Raw genomic sequence first — 12373 nt, 5'->3', positions numbered from 1 at the left:
GAGACCCAAATAACGGTACGTCAAGAAACACCTGTCTGCAATGAAGTGACACGTGATCAAGTGGTTCCAGCGATTTCAACGAATCCTGATGCAATCTCAACAATTGACAGAACTGTCTCTGGCTACTTCATTAACTTTGATACGTTTTCTGAGAATCCCAGCAAACCTGAAACGACGCCAGAAAAAAGAACATTCAAGAAACAAGCAACATACCTTTTTGATCACTTGGAAAAGGCTTATCTGGTTTCACCATGAATTGAACTTTGTATTGTGTTGGGTGTGCTTTTTCTTTTACTTTGGTTGACTCTGGTAATAACTCTGGGAATGCTGATAAATGGAAGATATGTCAAAATGAACACAGCAAGTAAGAACATCAACTTACTACTCAAGCCGCACAAATCTTCTCATTGTGAACAAAGAGACTTGTCATCAGTGAACATCTCAGCCATTCCTATACCTGGAGGTATAGCTTGGGACAAAACTGATTAGGACATTTTTGGCTTGTCGGAAATGTTGAACTTTCCACATTTATTCAAGATGTCATTACGTGATTTTGTTTCATCTAGTACCTTTTCTGATGATTGGGACTTCGAGACTGTTAATAATATAACTTCAGACTTAAAAATGTCTGCAGTATTCACAAATCATGAATATTAGGAAGGTTCATCAGACTATGAACAAATGTATTGTTATAATCATTATGGTCATAATTTCTTGCACAAATCTGCAAATCCTAGAAACGTATTAATGTATAACCAATGGGAACATTGTCCTACACCACCAAAGGGTAGCTCAAAAACATTTGCAACGGAATTTCCATACTTTTCGGGGTTCAATGTATCAAATGCTGAATCATTTTACTTTAAAAATGTAAACAAAAAAGGAATGAAAAGTATGTGAACCAATGAAAAACAGATCTATTCTGTGGCCTTTTATGCCCAATTGTCTAAACTAAGTTTTGACTTTTGGAAATACAACATTGAGACATAAACTGTCTGGGGCACAAAAGATTGGCAAGATAGAAGCTTTATTTCGAGCCTGCATCATCCCTGAGCAAATTATGATTTTGAATGACACTGTCCAACAGACGTCTTGCCTTGGGTGAGCCAAGATAAAAGACTTGAACAATCCGTCCATACCTACACCTACACCTGGTAGTAATAACACTTCGGAGGGGGACGTCGACGTACATACTATTTTGCTTCACAACAGAACAGATCCAGATTGGAAAAAATGGTTGATCTGGCCCACAGACACAAACAACTGTCAAGATAGATTCCTGAACAAAACACAGGGTTTCACATTCACTAGGCCAGACCCAAGGAATGTTCAAAGACAGCATCCTGAAATAGTAACAACACACAGTGTAGGGAAGCTTTGCCTTGATTGGCTACAGAGATCTCCACTTAAGGATGTAAAGCAACTCTTATCTTTACCTAAAGATGGCACTGATCTTAGGGAATTCTTGCTAGGACCAAGAAACCCGCATCATAAACATTTTATATATGCCGTTATCTATGCTGCTAATATTGAAGCATGGAAGATTACGCAAGCAGAAACTGCAGAACGAATACAAGAAATTGTTCGTATTAATTTAGAGAAAACTCTCTCTGTGGTTGACAATGGGTAAAAGACTCTGTTGTCCAGGATATATTCATTGGACAGCATAGTGTCTTCTGCCATAGACATCACGGAACAGGACTTGGTCATGTTGCAACATGGTCAGTCGCAAATACGTTCTAACCTGCTATTAGGCTGGACGTTGCAAAACCTTCGTTCAGGCTATGTGCCTTGGCGTTTAATCAATGCTACGTCACTGTTTTCAGAATTTAATCTCACTGATAAACAGATCAAACTGGCACAGAGGGGAGCAGACTATACGGTGCTGAGCATTGAAAAACTGGAAAGATTACCATTTACAGTCGCTGAAAAGCCAGCTACTGAATGGATACATGGAACAATCACTCTGCCTGTTACAATTTTCCATTTTCAGTATTGCCTAAAACACATACCAGCAGGCACACATAAAAGGTTGGGTACAGAATACATTAAGACATCCTGGGAATAACCCTACAGTGGAGTGGGGGAAGGGAAGTGTTTCTTAGTGGTAAAAACTGTGAAAACGCACTAAGTTGTTCTCGATTTTGTCAGGGTATAAACTTACACAGGCCTTGCGATGGTTCTTCTAACAATTTATCCTGCCACCTGCAAAGTTCACCAGCTGTAGTGATTGATCCAAGTATTGGACAACTTTCAAATGGAAGTTACCTCATGTTGATTGATCACAGCTGCTGTGGTATGTTGCCCGGCATACCATATCTATCAACTGTGTCAGCCAGGGTCACTTGCTGTATGCAAGTATTATTTCATAAAACCAAGATAGACAGGGAGTCGCCGTTATGGCCTTCACTGAACATCCCTTCTATTCGAATTGATACTTTAAGCAGAATGAAAGCCATTCTTTTGCAAAAAACTGTGCCACTGACCTCAGACAAAGAGACTTATGATCTGCAGGTCGCAAGGACTTCTGCTGAGATACATGCCTTCTTAACTACAAACTGCCCTATACATTTCTCAGAAATGTTAAGTCGTATCTTAAACATGTCTGATACAAGAGGTATTGTACATGTATTTAAGACTGTATTTTCTGGACTGTTAGCACCCTTTGAAGCTGTCCTAGGAATATTTCCAAACTTTGTGCACTCTGTGTTTGGCGGATTGCCTCTCCTTTTGGGACTCGGTGCGGGGATACTATTTTTGCTCCTCCTGCAATGATATGGCAAGCCAAATCACCAGCGCCACTCCAAGTACAATAGAGAGGGCTCTATTGGAGATGAAGTGTCGTGAGCGCATCGTCCAAATCGTCCAATCTCATTTAAGAGAATTAAATACCACATGGTTTCTGTCATTCAGACCAATCTGGCAAGATTGCATCTTACCTGTTCTACGCTGCCTGCTATGCAGGGAAGAATGTGAGCTAGACATCTGTCTAACACTCCAATCAGTCATGCCAATGGCGCAGCGTTGTCCCCAGCTGCTACCAATTCTGATGACGGCATTCATTGAGATCTCACAGACGCAAAATGCTGATGCTGAGGTACGAGAGGAAACTTCAGGCACACAGGTACCATCCAATTTGAACATTGCTAATATGACCAATGCTGAAGGCGATGCTTCTCATCTATGTGCGGTCAATCTTCTGAACAAGGTAATCCAACTTTCACCTACAATGGTAGACACATTTTCACAGACTTAGAAGATTTCATGTTTTCTCCAAGCTCTAAAACTGATTTTTGAATCGGCACACAGTGTTCGGAGAAACTTTGAATTTGACCTTAATTTTTACAAAACAAAGAACTTTTTCCGATGACTAATTTTTTTTCTCCAAATTTGTATTTTTCATTTTTTGGCACAGAGTAATCTGCTTAAAGTAGAACTATTCATAGAGAACCACTTATAGTTAGGTGAAAATCTCAATGCCAATGTAATGTTTTGAAATTCACTGGTTATAGCAATGCCCCCTCTGTGCACGGCTTACAACCACATATATTACATTACTCATCACATGTTCTCTGACATCATTTATGACATCTCTGATGACAGATCACATATGCTAAAATTACATAATTGAGCGAAAGGCCCCTGTTCCGGAGCCCAAATAGGCTTCAAGGACCCCATTCCCTTGGCCAAATTCTCATTTTAGGGGAGCCTTAGGAGGCACTGGGGATCCCATCAACCTGGGCTAAACATATTTATATTAGGGGAGGGGGTTGCATGGCTCCTGTGTCTGGGCAAAAATGGACCCCAGGGACCCCCATGGTCATACATTAATTATAAGTGAGGGGGTTCACCTGGCCCCCTCCCTGACACTTAAGAGGACCTAACCTCTGGGACCAAAACAAATTATTTTAGAGGAGCAGGCAAATGGCTCCCTCTTGCCGATCCCAAATGGCCCCAGGGATCCCTTCCTCCAGGGCCAAAGAATAATAATTATAGGGAAGCAGCATATGTATCCCCCCTACCCAAGACTTAAGAGGCTGTGGGTACCCCACCCTGGGGCCAAAACTAGCTATTTTTGGGTAGGGGCACATGGCCCCCCTTTTCTGAGCCTAAATGGGGCCAGGGGACTCCATCCCCTGGGGCTAACAATTAAAAATAGCCACACGCCCCCCTCCCATTTGTTAAAAAGAAGATGGCCCCAGGGAGGTAGTGGACCCAGGGCCCCAGAAGGACAGAGAGGTCTCCATTTTTTAAAAATAAATAAGACACAGGAAAATTGTGGCCACCATGGCATTAATAAGCCCCAGGAGGGGGTTCCATGCCCCCCCTCCTTTAGTATTAAAATGCCCCCAGGAACTGGCCCACCAGCTCCGTTCTTTTAAAACAATTTCAGCGGGAGCCGCCGATCCAGCGCGACTTCCGCCTAATTGGTTGTTTTTTTAATGCTTTTATGCCTCTGTGGGACTCCCCCAAGAGGCCTAGGGTGTCAGGGTATTTCTTAAGCATGGGCGGAATTAGCGAATTCGCAATACGCAAATTCGTGTGAATTCGTAATCGCGATTCGCAGAACCAACCAAATTACGCAAGCTTGCAATAGTTTTTTTTTTTGCGAGTTCGTGATATTTTTTTACCAATTCGGAAACGAGAATTTAGGCATGCGGTCGCAACGGTCGCGAACATGTTGTTTCCACTTAACCAGCCTGCTCGCGATGCCTTTTTTTGCTGTTTCGGGTCGCAATGACGTGTTCGCGTTTGCAATTTCCTGTTTCGGGTCACAATGAAGTGTTCGCGTTTGCAATTTCCTGTTTCGGGTCGCTATGACATGTTCGCGATTACGGCGTCGCTCAGCCAGCTACCAAAATCTCGCAGCGCACGCGAACACGGAGGAAAACTCATCAGCGAACACAGAATCATGGTAAGTCAATGTCGTGCTCGCAAGATTGTATTTTTAAAGCGCGAACAAGAAAAAAATATTGCGAATTGCGGATTTTTGGGCAATTTCGCGCGATTTGCGGATCTCAAAATTGCCAAAAATTCACAAATTCCGCAAGCGGAACGAATATTCCGCCCATACTTAGTATTTCTGTTGCCCCCTTTTCTTTTGTTTTAAACTTTTTTTCTGGGACTCGGTTCAAGCTGAGTGCCAGCAAGGCTGCCAATTTACAGAAGGGCGGTTTTCGGTACCAATAGCTACCTTTCTGGCAAATTTTGTGTCATTCCGCTCAGCAGTTCAGAGTATAGCCGTGTTCTTAAGGAAATTTACATGGGAAACACATGTTTTTTTACCCTCCCCCTTTTTCCCGGCCCTCGCTTGACAGAGCACCCTGAAACTGTACATGCACAACAAGATTCCACGGAGCACTTTTTGGGTAAAATGTTGTGAAGATTCGTCAATGGGTGCCAAAGTTTAGACTAGTCTTTTCCTATGGAAACTACATCCTAACTATAACTACATTCTGGCGACTGTAATATGTGTGTGTTTGTGCGTACACCTATTTCACCCCTTACAATAGTGAAGGATTAAATGTTTGCCAGCGTTTGGTCAATGGGGTACAAAGAAAAAAGGGGGTTTCCAAAAACACACTTGCACTCCAACACATTTTACATAGACTTTTGTGTTTCATGTAGCAGCAAAACGTCTGAACAAATAATAATGAAATTTCACAGCAATGTACATTAGACTATGTAAATGATTCTTTTTGCTATTGCAAGTGATGTTATGATGTAGGTATGAAGGTATAAGGGCCAACAACTTAGTAATATCTGTGTAGCACAATACTACTAAAAGTAGCAATGAAACTCAGGAAATATCGCAGACTGCATTATTTCAAATTTACTCCATGAATAACTGAAAGACCCATTTATTGTCACATGCTAATGGAAACGTATAAACAAATACATATCAATCAGAATACAGCTTAATCTACATAATGTTTATTTGCATGCTCTTTGGATCACCAAATAAAACTGTCCCAATCAAGCTAAACAAAATCATCTTCCTTATGTACTCCTATGCAACAAAATGAAAAAGTGATTTAGCAGTGTGCTACACAAGCCACTATTTGGGTGACATGATAATTAGAGACAGTAGGAAAAAAATATTATCTCAATTATTGTAAATCAATGATTGTGTTTCATTTGCTTTGGACTTCAAACATAGCACAATCCTACTAAAAGTAGCAAGGAAGCCTAAATAATAAACTGGACTAAGAATTACTTTAAGAATTACTACATGAACAAATAAAATACACATATACGGTCACATGATTATGTTAACCAATTAAACAAATATAACAAACACAATAGATAAAAAGAAAGAAATCACATATAATCTGATTGCCACTCTGTAGTTATAGTTAGTATTCTTAAAGATAGGGATTCCTCCGATTTTTGCTCTCTAATAACTTTGCACCCTTTTGGCGGATTACCACAAACCTTTCCAGAACTATGGCATTTTGCTCCATTTTGAATTTTTTGTGGTGAATCATTATTGGGGTGCAAAGATAAAAGCGAGCTCCCAAAACACATGTTTCCCTCAATGCATTTTCCAAAGACTATAGTACTTGACATAGCATGAAATCAGCTGAATCGATTTACATCATATTTTGCAAGATTATACATTATGGCGCACTGATGGTGCGTTTTGGGTACTGCAGTTAAGTAGGCTAAGTATTTTTTTAAGTTATAAGACATTTAAACTTAGTAATATTTATCACTGCAGTACTGTGGAATTTCACAAAATGTTATCAAACTACCACGGTACATGGCCATAAACTTATTTAAAAATACATAAGTACATTTCCCTACCTATTACCACTTTAGTAAGGTGGTAATAGGCAGGGACCTACTACTTACCTATTTTGAAGGCCCTAACAACTGAACACAGCCAAAGTGTAGTTAAAACAATATGGCTGCCTTTTCATTCTCTAAAAACAGACATTACCCAATTATATACAGGCTTGTCATCGCCATGTACCAAGGTACACTGCCAATTTATTGCAGTATTCCATGACCCAAAATAACACTAAGGCCTATCTGTGTTATTGGATCGTGGACTCCTTAAGTCACACATGGTGTTGCATGGGCAACACAATACTTAAGTCAGATTTACAATGCAACGCAAGACCACATGCTTAGCCCTGTGTTGATTGGTAAATCTGGAAAAATGCAAGGCAGCGCAATTCTCTGTTTTGCCTTAACCTGCTGCTACATTTCACATACGTCCCTACACCATGCCACTGTACTGTACGCTACTCCACTCTATGCATCTCCAGTGTACTCTCCTTCACTATATATAACTCTACTCGACAAAACTCTCCTACATTCTATGCCACTCTGTCCGAGTACAAACTCCACTGTCCAAATATGTACTTGACTCTATGTCCGCATACTCTATTGTACCACACTGAACTCCACTGTATGCCATGACACTCTACAACACTCTGCTACACTCTATTTAACACTACGATACTCTGCTCAATGACACACCACTCCACCACACTCCATTTCACGACCCTATACCGTACAATACTCAACTCTGCTTTTCGACATACCACTAAACTGTCCAACACACCCCTCCACTCAACGACACACGATGCCACTACACTGTGCAATACTTTATTCCACTGTAAGGCACGTCACTCCACTCTACTTGACTTCACTCAATTCCACTACACAATACTCCACTCTCTACACTCCTCCTTACTGTGCTGTACTTCTCGCAACTTTAAAACACTCCTATGAATGACGCTCCACACTGAGATTTGAACCACCTTTTCATTAAAAAATAAAAACAATTAACATACAATGAAAAAAACAAAGGTTAAAGATAATATATTGTTAGAAATACCTTTTGTATTCTTTTGATACAAACCCATCTAAAAATGCAGAAATATTGCAAATGATAAAGTTCTAATTATAGCTACAATTTATAATTTATACACCATCTTCAAATTGCAATGTCATACACCTGCAAAAACAGTCTTGTCACCTCACACTCCACACTACATGATCTATAACTCATGCCTTTTCGATGCACTGGTTATACCCTTGCACACAACATAACTTATAGCATATAAAAACAAAGCATTTATAACACTCATAACTTCTCAAATGGTATCATTTGCCACAACTCAGTGCATGGCAAAGTGGCGAGCTTTAGTTAGTGTTGTTTGGTTAACGAGCTGAAACGAGTGTGTAATGAGGTGCACTTCTTATAATAACTTAAAGGTTGCGGATACATTGTAAATTAAAGTTATACCTATAATTTTAGAAATGTTATAGTTTGTGTAGTTTATACTTGGTTTGTATAGGGAAAAAACGTTTTCCTAACTATAACTAATATTTAAACTTTTTTTCAATGAATATATGAGAGTGGGCGGTGTTACACCAAGGGGTGAGGTACAGAGAAAGAAGCAGTGTAAAGAGAGGTATGTTAGTGAGAAGAAGAGGCAGAGAAAGAGTTAGAGGGAGACAGGTAACATGTTGAGGTAGTGAGGGGACAATGGAGCAAAGTAAGGTAGAGAAAGAGGGGAGGTAATGGTTAAAGTAAATGTTGAGTAAGATGCAGCAAGGAATGAGTAAGGTAGTGAGGCAGGTAGTAGAAAGAACAGATATAGAAATACAGAGAGATGAGGCATCAATGGTGATGTAAATTGAGAGATACAGTAGTGAGAGAGAGAGATTGGGTAGACAATAATGATGTAGTGAGGGTAATATGAGGTAGTAAGGGAATTGGTATTAAGAGATAGATGAGGTAACAAGTGGTGAGACAGACAGATTGGTGGTAGAGAGGTAAAGGGGGATTTAGAAAGATGGAAAGACAGAGAGGTAGATAAAGAAGTGAGGTAAATATGAGGACTGGGATTTGGTGATTGGTGAGCTAAAGAGAGATGAGATATAGGACAGAGAGGTAGAGATAAAGAAATGAAGTAGAGAAAAGGGAGATAGAAAAATAGGGAACGAGATTTTGAGAGAGAGACACCTATAAAGGGAAAGGGAAGAATAAGTTAGAGGGGAAGATACATAATTACAGTTCAAGCTAAAGAGGGATGAACAACTTAGGGACAGAGATGAAATAGCAAGAAATATGTGCAGTAGAAAGAGTAGATAGAAAGGTAGAGTGGTGCTGAAGGTTCAGTAAAGAGAGAGAGGTATGACAGAGGGGGAGATAGGTAGAGAGAGAGAGAGAGAGAGAGAGAGATAGAGAGAGAGAGAGAGCAGTCTGACAGTCCTAATCACTTTACCTTAGAGGGGGTCATGGGAAATGGGGTCCAACGCCTATGGCTTAAAACAGCTCGGTTGGTAGCTGCTGGTGGTCTCGGTGGGCCGTTCAGGGGCTTCTGCACTACTGCCATTACACCAAATGCTGCAGGGTCACAATAGCCTTAAGATCTTCCATACATGAGAGCAAACTTATCACCTAGGACCACATGTATAGAAGAGTCAATAATTTGTGAAATGTAACAAGCACTCAAAAGTCTCTTCTTAATTTCTATTTTGCAGACACGAGACGCCAATCAGCGTGGAGACATCAATGAGGCCCGGGCCAATTCTGCTACTGCCCGGAACCTGAACCATGTGGGCCTGGGTATTGGCATTGCCATTACCATTGCTTGGGTTGCTTACGTCATTTTCTTCATTGTAACAATGCAGAAATACTACCAGAGCGCCTGGGACTCCTACGATTCCTACTACTCGGGCTGAGGCTGGAACTACTGGGAACTACTGACTGACCACTTCCTGAACCCTAAGGCAACAGAAACCGTTTTCTGCAACAAGCCCCAGATCTGATGCATTCACAGATGCTAATTGAATTTGCTTTTTGAACAAAGAGACTGTGTGTGCATAAGCGCAACTATACTCATTGGGCCTGATTCACAAAGGCAATGTGAGACAAATGTCTAACTTTATGACTTTTGTTATTCAAAGAGGACATTTACGAGTCGTATCTTTTACGTCCGCAGTCGGGCCCGAATCACCGCAGCTGGGCAGTACTCTCCGCACCCGGGCCGTACTCTGTGGCTCAAGACGTACTCTCCGGCTCAGGCAGAACTCACCTGCTCGGGCCATACTCTCCGGTTTGGGCCAGATGAACTGTAATCAATGGGCCAGAATGCAATTATTTACAAAAAGGAACATTAGGAATGTGTGATAAATGGTAGAGGAGGTCATGAAAATCAGTTTGGGAAGGGTAAAGGGAGTGCAGAAAAGTTTGCTCCTTTGCATCATGGTAAATGCAGTCCGCAATTTGCACTTCCCTCAGTGTTGACTGACAGTAGTCAACACTGAGGCGAGTAGAAATTGTGGATGTTCCTTTTGGTAAAAATTGCATGCCGGCCCACTGATTACATTCCTCATTGGGCCCGAGCCAGGGAGTACAGCAGTAGCCTGAGAGTACAGCTTGAGCCGGAGAGTACGGCCAGGTTGCAGAGGCAACGGCCTGGGTAGGAGAGATTCCGGCCCGACGTATAGATGCAACTCGTAAATGACCTCTATGAATACCAAAAGTCGTACAGTAAGACTTTTGTCTCAGATTGCCTTTGTGAATCGGGCCAAGTGTGTTTACACTTGATATTGAGAATGGACGATCATTTTTTTTAGGACACAGGACACATTAAATTTTCTGTAAATTGAAAAGACTGGCCTCCATTTTGAGAGCTATAACCTCAAGCCATGAAACCGGAAGTGACATTCAAGAAGGACTGGGAGGGCTTGCAGCAGGAGCATTTATAGTAGCAGAGGTTAGTGGTTGCATACATACCAACATTTTGAAAGAGAAAAGAGGTAGATAGCGAAAAAAAGATCTGAAGAATTTATTTTCATCATTGACTTACATTGAAGCAAAAGCAATTTCTGGGTTTAAAAACTGTACTCTCCCACCTGATTCAGGTCTGCTGGCATGTATGCGACTGCAGTTTCCTTTTGTCAAAGGTGTAAGAGAGCAAGAAATATTTGACTTTGGTCGTTTACTGTTGTAAAGTATCTAAACCCTGAGCGTCATATTTATCAAACTTGCATGCAGCGCAACACATCAAGACACAATCCTGCGTGAAAGAGGGATGGCAGGAATGCGCAATATCTATCAATTTGTCCCATTCCTGTCCTTCATCTTCACTGGTGCACAATTAGCAGCCTAGTGCCAACGCAGGCACTCTTGCATCATGGTGCAAGCGTGCCTGAGTTGTAGACAGGATTGTTTCTGAGAAGGAAGGGAAACCTTCCTGCACAAAAACAAAAATCATAGGCATTGTCCTATTTCTACGCGTGCTGCAGAATGCAGCACACATCGAAAGAGGAAAAGACGAAGAGAAATAAATATAGTTCTCCTTGTTGGGTCTACCACTCATGGTAAATCAGAGAATGCTCCAAAATCCATGGGTGGATGTGTGGGAACACCCACGCTAGTCCCATGGAATGCCTTCCCAGGGCAGAGTAAATCAATGCAGCAATTTGCACAGCCTTGCTTTTCTCCAATGTTATCAAGCCATGTAGGGCCATGCAAGGTGGCCTTGCGTGGCTTGATACATCATACTTAGGTTTTACTTTGCTCTTGTGCCCCCTTGCATGGTGCAAAGGCGACGCAGAACCTTGATAAATCTGGCCCTGAGCTTCCTTTCCTACTCTCCTCTGATGTCACTTCCTGGTTTAGAGATTGAAGTCAATGGGCACATTGCAGGAAAGGCTATATTAGAATATTCGTAACTAGAAGTTAAACATAAGATCAATGGAAGAGCAACAAATATGTATATACATATATATATATATATATATATATATATATATATATATATATATATATATATATATATATATATATATATATATTCACACTCACACAATAATATATATACATACATGCATATGTGGAAAACGAAAAATTTTCCTGTTCGCCAATGCACAGCGAGAAAGATCAGGTGCAGACCTCGCGGAGACCTCCTTTCAATCAGGACACGGCAAGCAGTCTTAGGTTATAAGCAGGGTAAGAATTTTATTCATCAAAATAATACGACCAGTGTCAATCCATGACGCGTTTTGCTCCACGAAGGAGCTTGGTCACATGATACGCCCCAGAGTGCATTGCATTTTTATAGTCAACATAGAAACAGAAAAGAATTTACACACACCTAAAGTGATAAAAATGAATGACAGACTATATATGCAACCGCCTAAAGAATTCTACAATGTGCTGATTGAGACAAAGAAGCCTGAAATCAATTACATACATATGTATACACATTGTAAAGTGTGAACTTTGTCAATACATTGGTGGGTTTTCTGTTTTCTGTATCATATATCGATTATGCTCGCTTGCTCATCCTGCGAACCCTACAAATTCTAACCGCTAACTTCTTCTCATCTTGTACCACAGTCA

At 40.9% G+C, this 12373-nt stretch overlaps 1 protein-coding gene across 1 annotated transcript in view; it reads left to right on the top strand.

The window, feature by feature from the left end:
- Positions 1–11732, top strand: part of PMIS2 (PMIS2 transmembrane protein) — a 68663-nt gene extending 56931 nt beyond the window's left edge. The window contains exon 2 of the mRNA XM_086929968.1: positions 9505–11732. Coding sequence (XP_086786094.1) covers positions 9505–9705 — 201 coding nt within the window. The 3' untranslated portion in view covers positions 9706–11732. The remainder of the gene's footprint in view (positions 1–9504) is intronic.
- Positions 11733–12373: the final 641 nt, after the last annotated feature.

This window comes from Lissotriton vulgaris, chromosome 7 (genome assembly GCF_964263255.1).
Source record: "Lissotriton vulgaris chromosome 7, aLisVul1.2, whole genome shotgun sequence".
NCBI classification, from domain to species: domain Eukaryota; kingdom Metazoa; phylum Chordata; class Amphibia; order Caudata; family Salamandridae; genus Lissotriton; species Lissotriton vulgaris.
The sequence above is the reverse complement of the archived record's forward strand: the minus strand, read 5'-3'. Positions and strand labels throughout refer to the sequence as shown.